This window comes from Chelonia mydas, chromosome 11 (genome assembly GCF_015237465.2).
Source record: "Chelonia mydas isolate rCheMyd1 chromosome 11, rCheMyd1.pri.v2, whole genome shotgun sequence".
NCBI lineage: Eukaryota > Metazoa > Chordata > Testudines > Cheloniidae > Chelonia > Chelonia mydas.
The window spans coordinates 52,356,114-52,382,335 of record NC_051251.2 but is presented as its reverse complement, the minus strand read 5'-3'; the positions used below and the strand labels follow the sequence as shown (position 1 = coordinate 52,382,335).

The window sequence follows — 26,222 nt, the reverse complement described above, 5'->3', positions numbered from 1 at the left end:
CCATCCTCCATGTGCTTCTCTGGTGCCTCCCTTTGTCTCTGTTTTCAGTTGCAAACACAGGAGTTAACTTCAAAATGACTGCAGTTTCCTTCTCATTCAGCACTTCTGACACCATGTAAAGATCTTGAGGTTCATTAAACAAACCAGTGAATGAGAAAGGAATAAAACTTTAATCAAACAAACTGAAGAGCTTTGGTAATCTGCTGCACGCAGCCATGCGGTGTTCCCAACCCCTCCCTCCCCCACTCACAACACAGTCCCTTACAAGGGAGCATCTCCACATCACAATCTTTCATAAACGTATCTCTATAGCTTCCAGAAGAACTTTGTTGAAATTGAACTGAATCAAACTGAGGCTGCAAAGTCTTTTCCAAAACAGGGCAATTAAACTGTGCAGAGGATTAATCCATGAAGCCACAGTTCAATCGTCTTTTAAATGTCAAAGGAAAACGAGTCTGTAGGTCTCAACTAATCAGTATTTGTCCACATCAGAAGAAATACCACACACTGAAACCCTCCGGATAGCGTCTCCTCCTCAGAGTTCCAGGACCGAAAAAACACCTGAAGACTGAAGGATATCTACCAAATTATACAGGGAAATTACCATGGAATCTGCCCATTCTATGCCTAAACACATTTCTTTTAAAAGTTGTCAGTTACTTTTAAACTGGAATCAATTCTAAAATGAGACTACAAACTCTTTGAGATAGAAACTGTCATTCTGCTCTCCTTAAATTCTCACTTCACACCCATAAGTGTGGTACGTGAGCACCTAGCAATGGTCTTTCTGTTTCTTCTGTGTTGTGCCTAGTTTATTCCTTGCCACAACAGCAGCAGCACAACATCCTACAACTGATCTGGTTTCCACTGTATATCAATATTTAAGTATCAGTTCCAGGCACAGTGAATGGTTGGTTTTGATCTGCCAAAAGCCCTGGAACCCTAGCCATGTTTAAATGACAATACATTATAGGGAGGAAAATTTGTTTAAGATACAAAGAGTGACCTGAAGAAGAGAAAAAGGTATTAACAATAGTTAACCTTACATTTAAACATTTATTCTTTGTGTCTACAATTCCAAAACGGACTCCATAAAACTGGTCAGAACTCCACCATTTTAACAAGTTATGACAGCGTTTTACAGTTCTCATTATAATACAATCACCATATTTAAAAGGAATCATATATTCAGTTCTCCTGACAAGCAGGCTACCAGTACAAAGCACAAAGTGACCGTGTCTACCTAATGTGTCTACAATAGAGGTGGGCAAACTACGGCCTCCTGCCGGGTCCCTCAGTTCCTGGCCTGGGAGGCTAGTCCCCAGCCCCTCCCCTACTGTTCCCCCTCCCCCGTACCCTCAGTGCGCCACCAGCGCAATGCTCTGGGCAGCCGGGCAACAGAGTTGCAGAGCCACAGCCTGACCCCATGCTCTGGCCGGCGTGGCTGTAGCACTACCAGCCACCAGTGCTCCAGGCAGTGCGGTAATGGGGCAGGGTGGGTTGGATAGAGGGCAGGGGAGTTCGTGGGCTGTGGTCAGGGGTGTGGATAGGGGTCGGGGCAGTCAGAGGGCAGGGAACAGGGGGTTGGATGGGGCAGGGGTCCCGGGGGAGGGGGGCAGTCAGGAACGGGGCGGGGGGGTTGGATGGGGTGGCAGGGGGCAGCCAGAGGTGGGAGGTCCGGGGGTGGTGGATGGGGTATGAGTCCCGGGGGAGCCGTCAGGGGATAGCGGGGTTGGATAGGAGGCGGGGCTGGGCCACACCTGGCTGTTTGGGGAGACACAGCCTCCCCTAACCAGCCCTCCATACAATTTTGGAAACCTGATGTGGCTCTCAGGCCAAAAAGTTTGCCCGCACCTGGTCTACAATCTAGTAAAATATTTGGCGTTTCCTCAGTTTGAAAAGAAACCATCTGATATGCAGCACAGACAATTTTCAGTATAATCCTCTGTGACACACTTAAAAAATTGTGTAACAAGAGCGGCAAAATGTAATTTTTATATAGGAGAGGAAACAAGTAAGGCAAATATTTGGACACACATCATCTGTTCAAGGCAAATTATGATTTTACTTATCATTAGTTGGCACTGCATCAAAAGTTGCAATGAAAATCTTAACATTACAAAATTAACATTCCACTGGCATTAGCTCATGTTCAGTGCTCTTTCACCTCAGTCTATTGCTAGTAAGTGGATTTAAAGTGTTTACATTCCAGAAATTATTGCCCTAAGTCAACAGTTGACCATTTGATTATGCCTTTTCACATTGAATATAATTTGCCAATATTTTCTTGTCAGTGTTTCAAGTTACTACTCCCTTCTGTATTTTCCATTTTAAACCATTCATAACCACCCCTATTATCCTGAAACTCATTGCCTTCTGAAAGTTGACAGGTGAGCATTTCTCTAACCAGGATAGAACTTCTGCATACATTTGAGATTGACTTGATTAGGCATTGCAGAGAGAGTGGGCTTTCAGGAAGTAGTGGCTTTTTGTTTGTTTTAAATAAAACCTATTTGTGTAAAGCTATCTCCCAAGAACAGATGGGGCCTGAAATATAAGATTCATTGTATTCTAAATAGGACCTAGTACATAGTCCTATTTTTCAGAATGCAGAGCAAGCTTGAGGAGTTATTCCCTTCTCCATGCCTCAGCTCAAAGGATTAACAGAATTAGAAGCTCTGTTGGCATGCAACTGTTCCAAAGTTTGTAAACTTAGACCTGGTCTGCACTTAAAATTTAGCATAGCAACGGCACTCAAGGGCATAAAAACAACATAGCAATGGCACTAAGGGGCATAAAAAATCCACACTTTGAGCACCGTAGCTATCCCAACCTAATCCCCAGTGTAGACACAGCTAGGTCGATGGAAGAATACTTGTGTTGACCTAGTTTCCATCGATCGGGGAGGTGGTGTTCCCACAGAGATGAAAAACACCCTTCTATCCCTGTAGGCTGTGTCTACACTACAGAGTTATGCCAGCACAGCTACTGGGCTGTAGCTGGGCCACTATAGTCCCCATAGCGTACACATGGCTTTAGTCAGTCAAACAGTTCGGGTCCAAGGAGGTTCCAAACTGAGAGCAGAATATTTGATTCGATTATTAGGTTAGTTTGCATGTCAAACAAACATATATGGTCTTTATCACTTCAGAACAAAACAGTATACAGTACTATTTCCACGTCAAAGTTTTAAAATGTGTTCTAAAAACTAAAACCAAGATTTTCAAAATAAGGTGCCTAAAGTTTTGTTTAAGTTCATATTTAGGCACCCAGAGTGGCCTGATTTTCAAAAGCACTGCACACCCAGCAGCTCCCCTTAAGTATCAAACTGCAAATTGATCAGCTTTCTAGTACAATATCACAATAGGCTGAAATCTCATCTACCTCACTTTTGTCAAGAACTAAGGTGGGGCGGGGGAAGGCTGAGTTATTATACCTTGTTCACATGACAATATTTTATCTTGCTTTAACATTTAAACAATCAAGCTAGCTGCTGACATCTTGTTGACCAGGATAAATTGTGTTCTATATAATGTCTGCTAACTGGCATTAATTCCTTATCCCAGCACATAAGAGTACGGGTGCAGGATTTAACCACATTTAATTGCGGGATGCCGAACATGGTGTGTCTTAATTGAGAAGGACTAGTCAGATCTGCACCAACTAACTTATTTCTTCATAATCACATTCAAAACACAATAAAGACAAGGCCTTAAAACCTACTGCAACTTCCACCAAGGAATTACAAAAGGTGAACGCAAACCAAAATAAAACAGGCCTCTAACTATTCATTTTCATACTTTCAAATGCTGTATTTTAGCCTTAATGTTTCCGTTATATAAAAAGAAGGAAAAAGTGTGACAACTGAAATGTTCTAGTAAGATTTTAATTCTGTTTCACATACATACACATGAAAAGGAAAAAATCAAACCCCCAAATCTTGCCTCTGAGAGAAAATTTTAAGATTAAGGTAAAGCTGTAAACAACATCAAAGTAAAGCCTTACTATATTTGTGTCTTTCCTTCTCCTCACCTCTTTTTGGCCACAGATGTGTGTCATTTTCCAAAATACAGGCTCAATGCTGCAGAGACTCATGAAAGTAAATACAGTTTACTTGAATTACGGACATGAGTGGTTATAAAAAGTTTCTTCCATTCTGAAAGCTCCCTCTGCTCTAAGTGACATTTGCTACACTCAAAACAAGGAGTACTGGTAAAACTACTAATCTCTCCACACAACAGAACTTTAAATGCTTCCATTGTACATCAATAGTATTAAGTTAACTTATTACTGGAAAATATTTAACATTTAGGGGCCTCTGTGGTTTTATTTGTTTCACAATGTTGTAACAGAGGTTACCACTGCACAATTACCAGAAAGAAACTTCCCCCCATATACCGTTTAAGAACCTAAATATGAAATGCAGAAATAGGCACTAAATGAAATATTTCAACTTTTCTCTTAAAATAAAAATCTACAATTAAACTTTGCATACTTTGAGCTCATAAAATCCAGAGCAGATAAAAAACATCTTCTATGACATAAGGAAGACAGCTGGCCCCATCTGTTTCAAAGTAGAGTGGAAACCTAAAACTTCTGCACTATACTTACATGTGAGGACTGAGTTCATAAAAGTTTCTGTTCCTGTATTCTTCAACTTTCTCTGGTGAATAAATGGGTAGCGATCTATATGGGTTTATTGATACAACCACACTGCCAATGTATGTCTGTAGGAGAAAAATAATGCAGAATACAGTGTTTTAATACTCAAAAGTGAGATTTTATTATGACCCATCCTTTAAAAAAATCCATTTTTGCTTTTATATTTAATTCTTCAGTTCTATATGTCAGGAAAACATTCAACATTTGCTGAGGAAAAAAACAACATTTTTTAAATGAATACATTCAAAACATGCATTTATATATTAAAAGCCCCTCAACATCTCTCTCAGTTAAGGGCTCTTAGGTACTACAGAGATAAAAATAATAAAAACAACAATACTGGCAGACTCTTTAAGCAGCTCCTTCTACATTGTACAGGCAGACTGCTCCTAGTTTAACTAAGTGGGGATTAATTTTTGAAAGAATTATCAGGGATCTGCTGCTCTGCATAAGGGAACGGTGTGTTTATATAAAATCAAAATGAACTAGTTCTATATATTTTCCTAAACAATGTTTAAATGTTACACAATTCCAACTAGTCTTCAATATTTAAACAGAACACAAGACAATTTAGTTTAATTTTTCAGTCCAATAAGCCAAGCTCAAAGTAATTATTTAACTTTTTTTTCATTAATAGAAAGCCTTATTAATAAGGTGCATCGGTTAGCAAATTTCTCCATTATGTATGTGAGTGCACATAAAGTGAAGATGGCATAAAACAATGAGCACTTTGTTACATGATGTACAAAACAGAAATTACTCATTGTTCATTAATACTTTATGATGTTCTGCCCACAGAACAAACACACACTAAAGCTACACAAACATTATTTAAAGATCAGAGTATCAAAAGGTTTCCACTAAGTGTTTCAGATCAGCTACTTACCAATATTTCCAATGTTAATACTGCTTAAATGACATAGCACATGGCAGAAGCCAGATTATCCAACAGGTTGGGTGATACCAATTCAGTTTGAAATGGAGACCGGAACTCAAACTCTGGGAGTCCAGTCCTTAGGAGCCCTTACCTTAACCATACACAAACTCCTCAAGAGCTTTAAACTCTCCTCAGGACTAAAGTCTACAGCAAAACTGTATCAGCAGAGCTACAGCTCTATGGTACTCCTATAGCTGTGAAAGAGCTTAACTTCAAACCCTTGCGCTATGTCTACGCTAGGAGCAAGGGGTGTGATTCTCCTGCTCACGTACACAAACTCGTGCTAGCTTTCATCAAGCTACCACAAGTATAAATAGTGACGTAGCCACGGTACCACAGGTTTCAGGCAGACTGGTACCCTGCATTATTCAGCCATATATCTCCACTGCTGCTACCCTGATTTTTATACTCACAGTAGCTTGATGAAAGCTAGTACAAGTATGTGTATACAGAGTAGAGGAATCGCACCCCAGGTCATAATGTACATGTAGCCTCATAGGAGCTTAAAAGGTACAGCAACCTGCTATAAATGGGGAGGTTTGTCAAGTCAGGATACAAATAAGTCAGAATTCTTCTGTAGTTTTTCACTTCAAGACTTAGGTATAGCTTTTATTGTACCAATTCTATGTGTAGTTGCAGTCATCCAGATAGACTTTGAGAGGAAAAGTAGGGACAGTTCAGTCTTATCTCACGCTGTTTTGTTTATTACTGCACTCTTAACATAGCATGATACAATATAACTGCAGCACCTGGACAGAAGATCAGGGCTCCCATCCACGTAGTGCACAGCAGTCTGCACCTAAGTACTACTGCAAGATCACTGGATTCTGAGGCACTGGTGTGGCAGACTGGAAATTCCGCAAAACGTATCTCAGACTCAGCAAGAACATACTACTTCAGCATGCACTGAAACTCAAGTTTCCGGTATCCTTCTTCACAGCCATTAAACACAATTTAAACAACAATAAAATTACATTATGGGACATAATTATCCATCAAGTGGTGGATTCCACAGCAAATTTAATGAATGCAGAATCACAGAATATACATACTCCAGGTAGTGGGTGTCACCCTTGTTATTCACCATTCAAGAACAATAAAAATAATATATATAAATATCAGCAGTATTGTCATAAAAAAAAAAAAAAAAAAAGAGGCAAAAGATTTCAGACCAAGATTTTAAAGAGTGATGAGGGATTTTGGGTGGTTCACCTTAACACTGAAATGGGCCTAATTTTAAAAAAACTGCTGATCACACACCATCCAAAAACAAGGTCCCTTTAAAGCATCACAGGTTGAAAACCGAAAAGCTGATGCAACCAAAATCAGTCACTTCTTTAATATCTTCTCCATCTATAGTACTTATATGCCCCCCCCCCATCCGTATTGGAGTGCCTCTCAATCTTTAATGGATTTATCCTATGAGATAAGGAAGTACTATTATCTCCATTTTACAGATTGGAACTGAGGCACAGAGAAACTAAGTGACTTGCCCAGGGTCACATAGAAAGTCTATGGTGGAGCAGGGAATTGAACCTAGGTCTCCCCCATCCCAGGACAGTACCCTAATCACTAGGCCACCCTTCCTCTCTGGCCTTATATGTTGGTCTTTATGCCCAGGCTGATACTGTCCTTAACTTTGCTCTTATGCGAGATTTAATCAGTGGGTTTTTTTTATCTCTACAGAGACATCCAAAACAAGTAAATGCTTTTCCCCATATTAAAAAAACTAAATGTTTACCATTTGGCAAAAAACAAGTTCACTCCACACACCATATTTGTATAGTCGTCGTAAATCCGTGATAAAGGTTGCCAGCATCTTTCGCCCCATTTAAAATGGAGTTGCACAAATGACACTGCCTACATAAACAGAAAGTTTCACTTTGTGTCTTCTAGACACTCTTGTAGTTTATCTTTGCAATGCTTGTTGCCTACAGAATGAATCAGAAGAAACCACTGTTGACAATTCATTATACAACTACAGCTGCCCTGAGATGTAATACTTCACTAATTGTGCGTAAGACTTACTATTTCTAAATAAACCCATACTTCATCTGTTTTAGAGCTGAACAGATTACTTACCAACAGAATATTTTTCCAGTCAGAAAATATCAATTCATCAAAAATCAGTGTTCTGAGGGAAGGTGTTGATTTGAACAGGCTTGTCTAAACAAGACGTTACCGCACAGCAAGCCAAAGCGTGAACCCACAGTGCACTAGTTTGACGCGCAGTAACTGGATGCTGCTACAGCACCCAGAAAGTTCCAGAGCAGTAACATCCTGTGTAGATAAGCCAACTGAAATTTAGAACCAACATCCCTGGTTTACTGCCAGGTCACCCACCTTCCTCCCCAGTTCCTAGGCAGCGTACCTAGCAAGCTATTAGGGAACATGGGCACAACTGGCTGCCCGGTCACATGGCAGTCCTCCTTGGAAGACAGGCAGCAGATCAAAAAAATTCCATTCCCCCACACCAGAATCTTTTCCCTCTGGCAAAAAAAAGTTTCACCTTTTTCTTTTCTTTAACCCTTTTTCCCCGATTCAGGATGTTGGGGGTGGGGAAGGGGGCGCGGCGGAAGGGGAGACACAACATTTTCAAGTTTTTCACAGGAGGGAAAGACTGTTTTCTGGTCATCTCTAATCTGTTTGTGTTGCCTTGCAATAAAAGGCAAACAGTAATCTTCCACCGTATCTACTCTGCCCCCTGCTTACACAGAAGTTGGGAAGCCCACCAACTGGTAAGTCTATGGATCCTTGCTGAGAGTAACCAAGTGATCTACAAGAGTAACAGGCTCTGCGCATATAGTTCTATACAGACTCCGGGTGTAAGATTCTTCATTGCTGAATTATTTAAAGTTTCCTCTCATGTCTCAAAGAATTCTAGAAGATTGCTAATGGCAGCAGAGCTCACTGCAAAACCTTTGCCAAAAGGCAGTAAAGAGGTAGGCAGGTCTTGAAGGAATTCAGCTGGATATCCACTGTATTACCAACAAGGGTCCTCAAGAAACTGAGGAGAGAGCCCTTTAAGCTATTTCATCACCATAATAATATGCAGTTTAGAGTTCCTTGAAAAGCTTTAGGATGCCAAGGTAAGGAAGGACAGGTCGAAGAAAGAAACCTTTGATTTTTTTAGTTTTGAAAATAGATATTTAAAGAACATTTATTTAGAACCAGCCTTGTATAGTTAAGCATTGCTTAAATCATGTGTTTTGGGAATGGAAGGCAGCTCTTCACTGTCACACATGTACAAAACCAGACAATATAATCCTAAAATAACCAATATTTCAAAAGGTCAAACAACGACATACACATTATGCCCATTTTAAAAACTAAGCATGCCAAGAAATCATTGCTTTGGACTAAAAGTGGCTTAGATGAGCTAAAAAGTTTCCTTTTTTTTTCCCCTCCTTTAAATGAATAGCAGTACAGCAAGCAAGATACCTAATAGTTATTTGCCAGTGGTGGTTGATCAGATTCCACATAACCAGGATGACCACCACATAACATCTTCGTTCCCACCAGAATTCTACTATTAGCAAAAAAAAAAAAAAAAAAGGGGGGGTGGGGGGCTTAATTCCTTGAGCTTGCAATGAATGTAGTAACATTCCAGTGATGAAAACAAAATTCCTGGAGTAGTGGGAGAAAATACAGTGGCAACCAGAGTATTAAAACTACTCTTCATTTTCCCTGTATTCTTATATTAAGTTGAAAGCCAAGCGATTTGTCTCATGATTAAACCATTGAATCCAGTCAAGAGATCTGGATTTCATTCTTGGCTTTGCCACAGACTTCTTCTGTGAGCTTGGATAAGACCTTAGATTCTCTTGTACCTTGGTTTGGTTTCACAATCTACAGTTAACTAAATCCTCCTGTTTGTTACACCCATTTGTTGCAGCCAGTCTTAAAAAACGATTGGCAAAGTTATGTAAGGAAATAATGCAACTAATATGCCTGTTTAAAGCCAGTATTGGGAAATCTCATTTTCAAAGACACTAAATTCATCTTTTTATTTTTCTAGGAGTGAAAGGGAGGACAAAAAGTTATGTCAGTTTGGGTAGGCGAGTGTAACAGCATGCTGGCCCTTTTAGAACTTGGCCAAGCCTCACATGCCTGTTACATCCCTTCTACCCAAAACTGCTTTAAGATAGGATATTCCCTCTTGCTTTGAGACACAGATAGAGACACAGACACACACACCCCACCCCACCCCCGGGGGAAGGCAGAGTCTCTCCAAGCAGAGGGCTGGGGAAGGTGGGGCCTTGGCTAGAGCTGGTGAGAGGTCAGGGACTGCCTGAAATTACTGTGGACATCTGCAGTCAAGAGGGGCAAAAGTACTTTTCACAGGACCTTGCAGGAGATCTGTGGAGGACCCTTGCTGCTGAGGAGCGATAGAACTGCTGCCAACTCTGATACCCAGGAAACGAGTATGAATGTGCAGGCCTCCTACTAGAGCCTGTGAAAGACTGAGGATGAGGCACAGAGAGGAATGGGTTTGTGGTTCAAGTACTGAAGTACATATATTGGTAAACCAGACCCCAGAAGGGGAGATTTTATATTGGAATTCTAGTCATATGATTTATCCCAGAGGCACAGAGAGGGGGAAATTGAATCATGGCCTCACACCTGCAGAGAGACAGGTTGAGGCAACCCTACAAAAGTGGGAAATGTCAAGGAAGGAATCGGAAGCAGAGGAAGGGAACTGGAGCAGCAGGGTAAGAATTTGGGGGGTGGTCTTCAAACTGTTAACAAGAGCACTGGCGGGATAGCCAAGTTGAGATCTGTGCAGGAGAATGCATACTGCCAACAGGGGTTAAAGTTAGGGAAGAGTGGAGATGCAAAGCACAGCCTGCCACATTGCTCTGTGGCCTCCCTTCTCCACAGCAGTAATGAAGACTTAACCTCAAGCAACTACACACGAAATAGCTACAAACCTTTATACTGTACATGGTAGCCATTTTACAAGAAAAACTATGTATTGTTTTAGCTTATGCTAGCTTATAACATTACAAGAAAAGTGCTGCGAAACTTGATCATGTCGTGATTAGTTCTTCCACTATTTCTTAAAGCACACCAGTCACTCCTTGGGACATTCCCATTTGCTACAGGACATGGCATTTATGCTGGGAATTGTAAACTGTGTTCCCAGGGGATGGTATACTTGCATGGCTTTACTATGCTGTTGTGTTTGGCTGCAGAGAACTGCAAATGAAGGATTGCTAGTGTGGACACTAACATTTCCAAGAATACAGACCAATTCTAACATTTTAACTATACAAACAAGGCCCACGTGTACAGAATTCCTTTGATGCTTACTTCTGGGGGAATTCTGCGCCAAAACACTACAAATTCTGTGCACAATATTTTAAAATTCAGCATATTTTATTTCTCAAAATAAAACAATATAATCACACCACTTTCAATTATTTTGGTAATTTATTTCAAAATACCTGTCAGCAACTAGGTCTGTAACAATACAGGCAACAAAAAAGATTCAGGAAATGTTATTTGACAAACAGATTCCTTACTAGGCATATTAATAAAGAACTATGAGTAATAATTCATTTAAACTACAATACAGAAACATATTTCCTGCACCCTTCAGAATCAGTGCGTAAGTTTCTGGGAGTCAGGGGTAATGAAGGATCTAAGGGAGAGGGAAGTAATGGCTAAGAAGGAGCCTGGGCGTGAATTTGGAGGGTTGTTGTGTGTGGATGGTAGACACACAGAAGTAGTTAGGATTTTAGGGGGTGGGGGTCAAGGGAGGGATTGTTAGGGAGTTGGGAGCCTCCCCCATGGAGACCCTGGGTGACCCCTAGCCTCTCCCATTCAGTCAGGCACATCTGCCCCCGTCCCCATGTCCCTGCATCACCATTCAGCCACACCTCCACACCTTTGTCCCCATTTGGGCCTGCACCCTGCCAGCTTCCAGCCCCTTGTGACCCTTCACCCCCACTCACATTCAGACCATGGCTCAATGCTGTCACCCACTAGCTCCTATACCCTCACTAGCCCTTCTGAACCCCAGTCCATGTGACCCCCCCGCCCCCTGGCAGCCCCATGTGCACCGCTCTGTCTGTCCCCCCCATATCCCTCCTTACTTGGCCCCACTGGCAGGGTGCTATGGAAAGGCAGCCGCTGCTCTGGCCCTGAAACAGCTGCCCTCTCTTCTGGTGCCACAGCACCCCCTGGTGGATGAAAGGTGTAACTGCAACGACTCCCCAGCAGAATCTATTTTCTGCGGGGGAGGAGGGAGATCTGTGGGGGACATGAATTCTGCACGTGCAGTGGCACAGAATTCTCCCAGGAGTAGATTCTGAGCAGTTCCTGACATTCCACTAAAAATATTAATTGAAATTAAAGGGATTACTATATATATATATATATCAAACAAATGCCTGACCAAGACTTGCATGGAATCATTCCAGAATTAAGTCACTGATATCACTTTTGACATAATCACAATGAAATGCCAGATCATCATAGCACAATTCTTTTATGGCCATCTGCAATTATGTAGTAAAACATCTCTTCCCTTTATCCCCCAATTGCATGGAAGATGGCACAGGATAACAGCAGCTCTGGTCCATTCAGTGTGGTCAACTCAACTTACCAGATATCAGGAACTGTGATTTGCCTTGGTGACAAGAATTAAGGTCATATTGACGTAGCCAACAGAAGGAAAAAAGGCAGCAGCTTTACCTGGTTTGTCAACTTTTGACACAAGCACAGGATGTTGTGGAGTTGGATGGAAATGGAGAATTTGGGTTTGTAGATGAGATGTTGGCTCTAAGAAAACCCCGAGAATTGGAGGAGGCAGTCCTTGTTTCACTATGCACCTCAAGAAATATAGGACGTTGGACATTCTACCAAAATGCTCTGACTAAAGTCACTAATCTGCTGACAGTACTGTAGCCCAAAGCAAAATACAGAACACATTGTCACTGGCTAACTAAATACTGGATGAAAGTATACCTGCCTGGTTTTAAGAACACTATCATACATGTTTAAGACAGCTGGACATGACATGCATAAAACCTGACCTTGGAGGTAGACTGTACAAGTAAGCTGTGTAGAAGAGCACCAAGAAAGATCCAAAACAGACCTTGGGGAAAGAGAGTCAACTTAGACAAAGGAATGGAATTGTTAGGCAAAAAGCATCAGAAATTTAAGCAGGATTATCTCCTACTCAAAATATCACAGTCCAAAAGGCAGTGTAAAAACAAAATCAAATATGCACCACAGCCCCTTAACTACAACCATGAGGGATGATTTAAATACCTAGATAAACAGGAATTACCCAAGCAATACAAAATGCAGAGGGGTGTAGAGGTGCATAGACACATACTGAAAGGGGTGGGGGGAGTTACAGCATGCCCTATCTTTGGTAAATTACTGAAAACTAGTCATTTAGGGTTCAACCCTGTGAGCTAGGCATCCTCACCTCCTGTTACTGAAGCCAAGGAGAGTTATGGATGATCTGCACCTAGCGAGACTGGAACCTTATTCATTTTGCCACCTGTTGTAGATCCAAGCACTGGAGTGAGAGCAAAGTGTTGTCCTTAGACAAGGTACATATTGGGCAAGAAGAAACAAGCTCTGATTTCACACATTTTCTCAAGAGCACAAAACTCTCTCTCTGCTGTAACATTTCTACTAACCTCAGGACCGTCCTGACAGATTCGAATGCCAGTATTGACAAAATAGCTCAAGTGCATTATCTGGATTGGCTTCAACAATACACAGCTGAAGATATTTTTAAATTATATATTTTATACATATGAATATAGATTCTATGCACAGTAGTCACAATTAAAAATTGAGCATGCAGTGCAAGTGGCAAGGCAGTCAAGCCAAAGAAAAGTCAAGCAATGCAAAAGAAAATACCATCTAAACACATCTGAAAATAAAAGTTTGATAACTTTTTTAAAAATAAAGATTTGTTTTCATAAACAGTAAATGCAGATTCGATAAGCGTCTGTTCCAAGAAACTTCTTCACTCAATATGAACAAGCAACAATGGATGGAAAACTTGAAATGGAAACATTAAAAGTGTGTTTTAGCCAGAATGTTTGTCATTATTTAGGTAGAAACAGAACATAAAAATACACATCATTGTACTGGAACTTAGGTTAATTATATGGAATTACGTTAGAAGTTCTACATGGCAAGAACCATGTGTTTACTTATTTTTAAAGTGTTTAGCAAATTTTTGGGTGCTTAAAAATTACTCAGTTAACACTTTATGGCATTTATGAATGGAAAAAAAAGGGAGAACAGACAGCATGGACTCCAGTGGTTGTGCCTTCGCCATATCCTTTTAAGTTCCCTCCACCATTTCCACAACGATCTCCAGGCAACCATCTTATTTACAGCACCAACAGTGCTTTTTTGTCTTCTGCCCAGGACCTATGGGGAACAGAGATGTCCCCTCCCTTGAGGCCTCCATGTAACTGAGCTCAACTAGCCCTGGTCCCCTCTCTTTTCTCTCCCCACGGGACTTCCTTCCTGCCTCCTTATTAGCCTTGGGCTAACTGGCTCCTTAACCCAGCCAGCCAGATTGTCTAATTACCTCCATCAGCTTTCTGAAGGGAAACTAACTAACATCTGCGTGTTCAAAGTGCAGGCTCACCTGGGTAAGCATGGTGGATACTCTGTAACTGAGTTCCATAGCCCAGAATCTGAACTACATGCTTCCACCTCAGAAGAGGTCAAGGCAGGAGGCCTGACACTTAAGGGGGTGCATTCAGAGACCATGAAGGGGACAGAGGCGCAGCCGGCCCTGCAACTGTGATATATTGCTCCATCTGGGTAAGCTGAATAAAGCCACCAGCAACCTTTGAGACTTATCAGGGGCTCATATTCCCTACAAGTGCCTTGAATCCCCTTTGAGCCTTAGGAAACTCAACAGCCCCCTTGGGATGCCCTTAGATGCTTTTTTTTAAAAAGGCTCTCTTTTCTATTGACAAGCCTCTCTAGTGTTCATGTTACACTTTAAGGTCTAACTCTGCCAAAATGGGAGCCAAAGATTTCTTTTTTCTAAATGAAAGCTAACATCTCCAGCAGTCATTTGACACACTGTACTAAATGCACATTTTCTAACATTACTAAAGTGGTAATCATTTTTACAGTTTCACATTAAACTAAATTTTGATCCTGAACACTAACTAGTTTGCAGATTTTTTCCTACAAAGTGGGGACAAAAGTTAGAAGAATTTTGGAACTTGTATGTTTAACCGATCTATTTTTACAGTTACCTAACTCAGAGCTATTAAAAGACAAGGCTTGTGATATTAGCTCATGTCTTATATCTCTTCAAATTTTATAGAGGACTTCTACCTCTACCCAAATAAAACTTGTCAGTTCTGAGGTAGTTATGACTATGTGTCAATTACAGAGTGCGAACCAAAACCAGGCTTAAAACTGGAACCTCAAGAGCCACTGCCATTGTTCCATAATGCAATTAATTGTTCCCATTAAGAAACAATAACAGGAGCCAATAATCAAACAGCTCTGTTCTTTATAGCGGCAATAGATAGTTGAGCTCTGACTCAGAGGTTGAATGAGGACTCAGGGAGAGAAGACAGATCCACCAAGAACATTTGGTTCAATCTTCCCTATGTCTTCATTACATCAGGAATGAGTACTGAGACGCAGTCTCGCTGTGCTAGACAGCAACGTGGGGAAAGTCCTGAACATTTCAAGATGGCTAGGTCAGAGGTAGAAGTACAGCCGAGTGGAAAAGTAAAACTTTATTGAACAAACAAGCTATATTACAAGGCAAAAAATAAGGAAAAACAGGAAGCACCCTCAAGTTATGAAATAACCATACAAGCCGGGAGCATATGACTACTTATTCAATTTAGGTTATGACTCTGACCTCACACAAGAAGTCCCCTCAAGTTATTATACTGAAACATCAAATATGCAAGCTTCAAAAAAAAGTAAAACTTCAACATGTGTTCAGCACCATACAAGTTAATTCCTGATCAGAGTTGCTCACACATGCCATGCACAAACAATCCAAAGCAAACACTAAATGCACTGGGAAACCCAGAGGGAGATTTTATTTTAGAGTTTTAAAAAAAATGATGAAGTGAGAGGGGAACATTAAAGCTGACTTCAGTTAGCCTTTGAACCCAAGAAAATGGGCTTTCAAACTGCTAAAATATACACTGTTTATAAGTTAGAAAATCTTGTGGCCCTGTTTCATTTCTACCTTCCCACCTTTCCCCTTCTTACAGGTGAGCAAACCTCTTTGCTGCTAAACTGTAATATATTATAGGTTTCAGAGTGGTAGCCGTGATAGTCTGTATCAGCAAAAAGAACAAGGAGTACATGTGGCACCTTAGACACTAACAAATTTATTTGAGCATAAGCTTTCGTGGGCTAAAGCCCACTTCATCAGATGCATGCAGTGGAAAGTACAGTAGGAAGACACACACACACACCCCGAACATGGAAAAAAATGGGGTTGCCATACCAACTCTAACGAGACTAATCAATTAAGGTGGGCTATTACCAGCAGGAGAAAAAACAAACAACTTTTCTAGTGATAATCAGGATGGCCAATTTCAAACAGTTGACAAGAAGGTGCGAGTAACAGTAGGGGGAAAATTAGCATGGGGAAATAGCTTTTAGTTTGTGTAATGACTCATCCACTCCTTGTAATATATTAGTTCCTGCTCTTTGCTGTAATATATTAGTTTATATTGCAGTTCAAATCTGAATTTGGGGAGAGGACGAGGATTATGCCAATAAGCAAATGGAAACAGGGTAATGGAATAAACAAAGAATATCTATATTACATGATGAGAAGAAAAGCTTCTTTTACCTGAAATAGAGGGTGGGAAGAAGGTGAGGTAACAGGACTGAAGGAGGAGGGAGGGAAGAGAGGACTTAGGTTCAGGGTTCAATATTTTATTTGCACCTCTCCTAAGAAATCTGATGGCCCCACTTTGTTTGCTTTTTATTTTTTTAGTGCCGTCAAACATTTAAAAAAATTAATCGCACTGTTAAACAATAGAATACCATTTATTTGAATACCTTAATTAATTTTAAATATTTTTGGATATTTTCTACATTTTCAAATATACTGATTTCACTTACAACATATAACACAAAGCGTACAGTGCTCACTTTATATTAATTTTTAATACAAATATTTGTGCTATAAAAACAAAATAGTATTTTTCAATTCACCTCATACAAGTACTGTAATACAATCTCTTCATCATGAAATATGAACTTACAAATGTAGAATTATGCACAAAAAAATAACTGAATTCAAAAATAAAATGTAAAACTTTAGAGCCTACAAGTCTACTCTATCCTACTTCTTGTTCAGTCACTCAGACAAACAAGTTTGTTTACATTTGCAGGAGATAATCCTGCCCACTTCTTGTTTACAATGTCACCTGAAAGTGAGAAAAGGTGTTCACATGCACTGTTGTAGCAGGCATTGCAATATATTTACATGCCAGATGCATTAAAGATTCATATGTCCCTTCATGCTTCAACTACCATTCCAAAGGACATGCATCCATGCTAATGAGAGATTCTGCTTGATAATGATCAAAAGCAAAGCAGACCTGTGCACGTTCACTTTCCTCACTTGAGTCAGATGCCACCAGCAGAAGGTTGATTTTCTTTTTAGTGGTTCGGGTTCTGTAGTTTCCACATCAGAGTGTTCCTCTTTTAAGACTTCTGAAAGCATGCTCCACACCTCATCCCTCTCAGATTTTGGAAGGCACTTCAGATTCTTAAACCTTGGGATGAGTGCTGTAGCTATCTTTAGAAATCTTACATTAGTATCTTCTTTGCATTTTGTCAAATCTGCCATGAAAGTGTTCTTAAAATGAACAACATGTGCTGGGTCATCATCCATGACTGCTATAACATGAAATATATGGCAGAATGCAGGCAAAACAGAGCAGTAGACATACTATTCTCCCCCAAGGAGTTCTGTCAATTTAATTAATCCTTTTTTTTTTTTTTTTAAACGAGCGTCATGAGCATGGAAGCATGTCCTCTGGAATGGTGGCAAAAGCACGAAGGGGCATACGAATGTTTAGTATATCTGGTACATAAATACCTTGCAATGATGGCTACAAAAGTGCCACGTGAATGCCTCTACTCACTTTCAGGTGACATTGTAAATAGGAAGCCGGCAGCATTATCTCCTGTAAATTTAAAGAAACTTGCTTGTCTTAGCGATTGGCTGAACAACAAGTAGGACTGAGTGGACTTGTAGGCTCTAAAGTTTTACATTGTTTTGTTTTTCAGTAGTTACGTAATTTAAAAAAATCTACATTTGTAAGTTGCACTTTCAGAATAAAGAGACTGCATTATGGTATTGTATTGAAAAATACTATTTCTTTTCTTTATCATTTTCACAGTGCAAATATTTGTAATAAAAATAATATAAAGTGAGCACTGTACACTTTGTATTCTGTGCTGTAATTTGAAAATGTAGAAAAACATCCAAAAATATTTAATACATTTCAACTGGCATTCTATTGTTTAACAGTGCGATTAAAACTGCTATTAATCATGATTTTTTTTTTTTTTTTTTTTAGTTAATTGCATGAGTTAACTGCGATTACTTGACAGCCATGGGCTCTTTTTTTTTTTTTTTGGTTAAGGTCCAGAAGGAGGTAAGAAGGCAGACGAGTTAAAACTCGCTGGGTGAAGTTAAAAGGGGAGGGAGAACAAAAAACAAAACAAAACCAGGGGTGATATCACGGAATGAATCTACTGTAGACCACCAAATCAGGTGGAGGAAGATTTTAGAACAAATAGCCAAAACACAGCACAGGGTAGTAATGGGGGATTAACTACCAAGACAACTGTTGGAAAAGCAAAATGACAAAATGTCCAATAACATCTTGTTTCAGAAAGTGGAGGAAGTAACCTAAAAGGGAGGAATTGGTTGCAAATCTAAAGGTTGAACTCAGTTCGATGGAAGTGATTATGTAACGATAGATTTCATGATTTTAAAGAAAGGAAGGAGTGAGAGGAGCAGAATAAGGACATGGGACTTCAAAAAAGTAGAATTTAACAGCCTCAGAGAACTGATAAGTAAGGTGCCAAGGGAAGAAAACCTGAGGGGAAAAGGCATTCAGGAGAGCTGGCCACTTCTTAAAAAGACAGCAACCATCTCGATGCAAAGGAAAGACAGAAAGAACAGTAAGAGGCCAATATGGCTCCATCAGGAGTTCTTTAATGACCTGAAAATCAAAAAGGAATCCTACAAAAACTGGAAACAATCACAAAGTGCTTAAGAATGAGTACAAAAGAATAGCACAAACATATAGGGCCAAAATCAGAAAGGCTAAGGCACAAAATGAGATACACCTAGCAAGGCACATAAAAGATAAAAAGAGGTTTTTTTAAAACATTAGGAGCATGAAAGAAATTGTAGATCCATTACTTAGCAGAGAAGGAAAGCTAATATCAAGAAGGCTGAGGTACTTAATGCCTACTTTCCCTCAGTCTTCACTAAAAAAGCTAACGGTGAACAGATACTCAACACAATTAATATTAACAACAAATAGAAAGGAACAAAAGCCAAAATAGAGTAAGAACAGTTAATGTATTCACATCAGCAGGGCCTGATGAAATTCATCCTAGGGCACGCAAGGACCTTGCTGAGGCAATCTCTCAATCATTAGTGATTATCTTCAAGAACTCACGGAGGACTGGCTGGGTCCTAGAGGACTGAAGAGCAAACACAGTACCTACTTTTAAAAAGTGAAACAAAGGGAATCGAAGTTAGGCTGACACCTGGAAAAGTGCTGGAACAAATTAACAAACAAACAATCTATTTGTAAGTAGAGAGGATACTAGGTAAATAATGAACAGACAGCATGGATTTGTCAAGAACAAATTGTGCAAACACCAACCTAATTTCCTTCTTCGACAGGATTACTGGTCTAGTGGATTGTAGGGCGGGTGGCGGCCCCCTACAGACATGATACCTTGATTTTAATAAGGCTTTTCAGGTCTCACAGCCCCACATGACATTCTTGCAGGCAAACTAGGGAAATGTGGTCCAGATGAAATTACTATAAAGTGGACACAGCTGGTTGAAAGACCATACTCAAAGAATAGTTAACAAGAGTTTGCTGTCAAACTGTGAGGATGTCTCTAGTGGGATTACCCAGGGGTCCATCCTGCGCCCAGTACTATTCAATAAGTTCATTAATGGCTTGAATAATGGAGAGGCGAGTGTGGTTGTAAAGTCTGCAGAGGACACCAATCTGGGAGGGGTTGCAAGAACTCTGGAGGACAGGATTAGAATTCACAATAACCCTGATAAACTGGGGAATTGGTCTAAAATCTACAAAATGAAATTCAATAAAGACAAGTCCAAAATACTATACTTTGGAAGGAAAAAATCAAACGCATAGCTATAAAATAGGGAATAACTGGCTAGGCAGTCATACTGCAGAAAAGTATCTGGGAGTTATAGTGAATCACAAATGGAATACGAGTCAACAATGTGTTGCAGCTGTGAAAAACACTAATATTCTGGGGTGTATTAACCCCAAAAAGTCCTATCTAAGATATGGAAAATAATTGCCCTGCTCTATTCAGCACTGGTGAGGCCTCAGCTAGAGTACCGTGTCCTGTTCGAGGCACCATGCTTAAGAAAAGATATGGAAAAATTGGAGACAGTCCAGAAAATTGCAAGAAAAATAATAAAAGGCTTAGAAAACAACCTGTGGGGAAAGATTAAAATAACTGGGCATGTTTAGTCTTGAAACAAGAAGGCTGAGGAAGGACTTGATAAACAGTCTTCAAATATATTAAGGGCTGTTATAAAGAGGGTGGCGATCAATTGTTCTCCATGTCCACTGAAGGCACAACAAGACGTAACCAGTTTAATCTGCAGCAAGGGAGATTTAGGTTGGATATTAGGAAAAACTTTCCAAGTATAAGTTGGGTGACCAGATAGCAACTGTGAAAAAAGGAGGGGGGAGGGGAGGGAAGAGAAGAATCGCCCATATAAGAAAAAGTGCCAAAAAAACTGGATTGCCCCTATAAAAACGGGACATCTGGTCACCCTAAGTATAAGGATAGCTAATTTCTGGACTAGGCTGCCAAGAGAGGCTGTGGAATCCCCATCAGAGGTTTTTAAGAAAAGATTAGATGAACATCTGTCAGGATTGGTCTAGGTTTACTCGATCCTGCCTCAGCACAGGAGGCTGAACTAAATGACCTCTGGAGGTCCCTTCCAGCCCTATGGTTCTAGGATGATATTGTTTCTTCCTCTGCCATGAAAAGTTTAGAGGCTACTTCTACTGAAGGAAGTGAAGCTAAATCATCATCTTTGTTGCTGATTAATTCCAATTACAGGAACAATTCAGTGCAGATTCAAGTAGCCAAAGTAGAAAGGTCTGTATATTCACAATATGGTTAGAGAATAACCGTTTAGTGTTTATACAAGTGCCTATAGTCTGATTAGCTAGTAAAAGACATCATCTAATTGCACGTAGTTCATTATGGTGTTATATGAATATTAAGAAACAGACATGAAATAATTATGCAAGTCAGACAAAAATAAGAGTGCACTGAACTGCAAAACTACAAAAAACTGTACAGTTATGCATCAAACTGTATAGCATTCACTGCACTCTGACTGATAAACCCCATTTCAGTGTACCATATATCATCAATAATCAGATCAATAGGTCACAGTAGTCCGCTTGTACCATGTGTATTTTGCACCAAAATATATTAAGGAAAGTTTTGAAGTTACAGTAAAAAGGGGTTCATTCTTGTATTAAGATGCTCCTCCTAAATGTACGCCATTTCTACTCATTCAAGGAGGAAAAGAATAGTGTTCAAACTACACAAGCAGACAAAATACAAGTAGTAGGGGTTGAAGTGATCCTCAGCAGATCTGTGAATGAGTAGACAGGGTAGAGGGACACAGGGAAGCCTTGATCAAAGCAGCATGCTTTGGGAACTGAAATAAATGTGGCTGCTGATTTAGCACTTGGCCCCAAATGCCACTTAAATGATGCACCTGGATGACAGACTTTGAAAGACTGGAGTACTCAGAGTTGAATCCTTTCCTGTCAGGAAAAGTAGGCCAAGATCAGGCCCTGCTGATAAAACTCCCACAAGCACAAATACACCAGGCCCCCTTGTCAATCATTTCCCACTTCCCCTTAACATTTCTGGATTTTAAACACGAGAAAAAGCCCACCCTGTCCAGGAATGAGGTTCAGTTTCATATGCAAACACATACTCAACCAAGTCTTTGTTATCCAGTGAACCGCTAATGGCATATACCATTTGTAGTCATGCCAGAATATAAGAGGAAGTTACTGTTAGAGCTGGATGAACAATTCACAATAATGTATTTAGGGAATGAAGCTGCCTCCCCCACAAATTACCCACAGACAGATTGTGACTTTTATGAATTAGTTCACTGTTTGAAGGTGTTCAATAAATGTTGTGTGAACAAACTTTAGTCTGAGTTGTTCACAAACTTGACTGGAACCTCCAAGTACTCAGTATTAGCGATCAGATATTCAAGCTATGTGACTGGCCAACTAACTTACATCTTCTGTTTACTGATTGGCTAGCCTAACCTTTAAATTTTTGCCCCTTAAAACAAAGGTTAGTTTCACCATGAAATTCATTTGGTTGATTAAAAGAATCTCAAGTTTGGAGTTTGCTTTCTATAAACATCTGTACTGGTAGAACTCTGCTCAGATGTTTGAAAAAATGTGAATAAAAAGGGATGTAAACTTATTGGATGCAAAATTTGCTTTAAAAGTTGCCAAAAATATTTACCAACAATTAGAGCTTTTAAGTGAGAAAAGAAATGCAGAGTCATACCTCACACCAGCCATTTCCAGGCACAATTAAACTGAGTTTCTCATTTTCAATCAACACATGCACTTTACCCAGTGAGCCCCAGAACCACTCAACACAAGATTACTGCAAAATCCTAGAGTAATTATTAGAACATTTGGCCTAACTCCAATTAAACTAGCCTTTATGCTTATTTTTATAGGCACAGTCTCCAGCTTTGCACTCTGGAATGCAACCCAACACCCAACTCCATTAAACTTTGTAAAAAAAAGAAAAAAAAACTTATGAAAATGTACAACATGTAACCAATTCAGTAGCCAGTGCTCTATTATGAGCACTCTTCTTTCCTCCTGTGAGCCCAAGAACATGCTGTTTTTGAAACACTGAATTGTCTCCTATTTTTTTCTCTAACAACTTAGATACCAAAATACAAATTTTGATTTCTATGCTTAAAGAGGGACTCACTTGTATGCAAACACTGAATATGCGAATTTGCCAAGATGTGTTTTAAAAGAAGAAAGAAAAACAGGGATACAGTCATTTCTCCCTTCCCAACTCCTGAATTTTTGTAACAATCCTGTACATTACACTTCCTACTTTGGAAGTAAACATTCTACATGCACTCAGATTTAAATCCTGACTCAGCCCAGAGGCACATAACCATGGAAGTTCCAACTTATCGAAGGCGACACAGTGCCTACAAAGGGGATGGTATACACCCAATGTCCTGCAGAGTTGAGCTCTTAGCAGATACCATTTGTAGTAGTGATGAGATGGAATTTCAGAGACGTGCAAGGAGACAGCCATTGGATGGGCAACAACTCACATCCACCAACCAAACATCTGAGGGGAAAGGGCTTTGAAGGGGAGAAGAGTATTCTATTTCTCCCTCCCACCCCAGAAAGAACCTTGTAAAAATTCTATTAACTTTGTCCTTTAGCACTGGATTGGTTAATTACATGCTTTAAATTATGAGCTTACCTAAAAAGACCAGCTAACGCGTCTATATAGCAGACTCTGCTCCCTGCAAAAATTAACTTTAAAAAATAAATACATAGTCCATGTTAGAGAGTCTATTCTCCACAGGCCAATCCCTTTGAGAGTTATAACAGGATTTTTTAACAGGGTTGTAAAACTGTAACAAATAGGGCGTTCAGACACAAACCATATATGTTACTTTACCAAAAACTGTTTAAAAACTGATGTTGACAAAGCCTTAGTTAACTGCTGTGTAGGCATAAAAGACAGTAGAATGGACAATGCTGTTTGGTTGGTTTTGTAACCCCTACAGTTGAACACTGAAATGAGGGAGGAACTTGAATCTACAAATTAATCAGGAAAGAAGACATCCATTCCTATTGCCCTGTGAATGGACCCTGCAGGGCCAGGTTCATGCAACAGGCATGAACTGAAGTCTGCAGGCTTTGTTCATCTCTAAGAGTAGCTCTTCAGTACTCTCATTTTGCTCCCCATGATAGCATGCAAAACGTGAGGTCCTATATGTTAAAATATACATTACTTCCAGCTGTAACAAGGGATTCATTGTGTTCAAGCTTAAGTCTAAAAAAAGAAGTGAAAAAATGTATTTCGCGGGGTTCAGATTTTGTGATGAGAGGGGAGAAGTGGGGGCTGGTTTTTTGCTGTTTAAAAAATAAACAGGAAAAGCAGTAATAAACAAAACTCTGTCCACATGCAATTTTAAAAAGCATCAGGAAACGAAATCGTGGGGGTGAAATTTACATAGCAGCAAAATACAATTGATCTGGACCTGAAATAACATTCCTTGAATTGCTTAGTACATAAAATTATTAAATATCACAAACCAGATAACCAGTCTACTCAACAGTACATTACTTGGCACTTCCTTGAAACAGCTATTGCTTTTATTGGCGATAAATTAAATATTTTAATATAGTAATGCTCTGCTTTCATCTAAACGGTTCCATCTTTAATAGGTGGATTAGTAAACTGAGTTTTTTAAAACCAAACAATAAAGTGATAAGTAAAGTCGGTTGAAATATCATTTATACTTCCTATCCAGCCTACAAAAACAGGAGTTGAACTACCTGTTTGAAAGGTCTTTTTGCTTGGCAGCAAACTTTTCAGCAAAATGTATTTAAGTGTCAGGATTTTCCACCTGGAAGGCAAATGTTCCCATACTACTGAAGAAAATGATACCTTCCTTTATTTGCCAAAGCAAATAATACAATTAATTACTCTGCACTAATACTTTATCACCTTAGCCAACAGAATTAGAATTTTGAGAAGCTAAATCTCTTGATGTAACTGCCTCAAAGAATGCATTTTTGAAGTGACTAAAAACTGTACATAATTCAGGTAGTTTTTATTCTATACATTTTTAAAAAAAATTAAATTAGACATTTGGTATACAAGTCTGACTTATTTCCAGAAAAAATGTCCAATCTCCCAAAGTTCAGTAAAAATACACAAACTTTTTCTATTCTATACTCCCTAAAATTGAGGTGCTTCAACAATCCATTTCCTAATGGCAAACAAGCATCTTTCCTAAGTGAACATCTGCGGCAGAATCTAGGGTTTCTTCACAGAATAAGTTTTTAGCCCTTATAGTTAAGAAAACAACCTTCCAAATATGAACCGAGGATAAACCAGCACTGTACTATGTTCTTAAGTCTGCACACAAACAGTGACACCACCTCTTCTGCTCTTCATGTTTTCACTTTGCTGTAACAGAGTAAAAACTGATCAGGCTAGTTAGTTTTCACCCTACTGTTGGGAATCCAGGGTCAACGCTGAAACTGACAAGAATCAGGTCAATTACACTGTGCTACATCTGGAGAAAGCTGTGAGCAGCAGCAGCAGGTACTACTAGCCAGGATGGGCAGGGAAGCACTAGACGTGCTATTCACTGGGGAGGACCACCCAGAAAAAGGCTAGGAGAACGGCAGATTATCAGAGTCCCTCTCACCCACCCTCCTCCATCTGGGGATGGAAGGGAGAGAGAGGAAAAAATACATCCTTCTTCAAGGAGCCAAAGGAAGCTTCACATTTTAGTTTTTTAATGCCTGATTATCAGAGACTACAAATAACAGAGCTCCCTTAAAGAGAGAAGTCCTCACACAGCACCTTGAAAGGAATCCTTCTCCTCTCCCTGCATCTGGGGGATCACCTTGGCTCCTCCTCTCAACACTACCTGTGACAATGCAAACTACTTATCTTACTTTAGTCCTCAGCTATCAGGTGACTAGTCAATTCTTCAAGCCCTATATGTGAAAAGAGTGGATGGGTATGGCTAAGCGAGCAGATGTGGGCAACAGCATGTGTGTGGATATGGGTGGGAGAAGAAAGTGAAAGTGTGATTTTGGAGGAGAGAGAAGCAGTAAAGAATATATAGTGGAGCAGGGAGAACACATAACATAGGGGAATAAAGAGACATATAAAGAGAGTGGAAAGAGAGGAAATAAATACAGAAAGCAATGCAGATAAACCACTATCTGTTATAGGATAGAAAGGAGAAAGTGGAATTAAGTCATGGAAGGACTGAATGCATAACAATCAAGAAACATACTATAAGTAACATTTTGAACAGTTAAATAGAAAGTGGATTGAGGATAAACTAAAATTAAATATGGTACACAACTCTTTTATTCCATTAAGTTGCAGGTGCTATGGCTTAGAGAGCTTGGCTCCACTTCGGCTCATAGCTTTCATCTTCTATCTATTAAGTACATTTTTCAAGCACTGCCTTTCATTCAGTGATCTAAAAGCTCTTGAACCACATTACGCACACATTGCCCCAGTGACATAGGTATACTAT

At 39.8% G+C, this 26,222-nt stretch overlaps 1 protein-coding gene across 4 annotated transcripts in view; it reads right to left on the bottom strand.

Moving 5' to 3' along the window:
- MYO1B (myosin IB) overlaps positions 1-26,222 on the bottom strand; it is a 179,711-nt gene that overhangs the window by 123,640 nt on the left and 29,849 nt on the right. For all 4 annotated transcript variants that reach the window (XM_037912508.2, XM_037912505.2, XM_037912507.2 and 1 more), the window contains exon 3: positions 4,612-4,727. In XM_037912508.2, the coding sequence (XP_037768436.1) occupies positions 4,612-4,727 (116 nt within the window). The remainder of the gene's footprint in view (positions 1-4,611; positions 4,728-26,222) is intronic.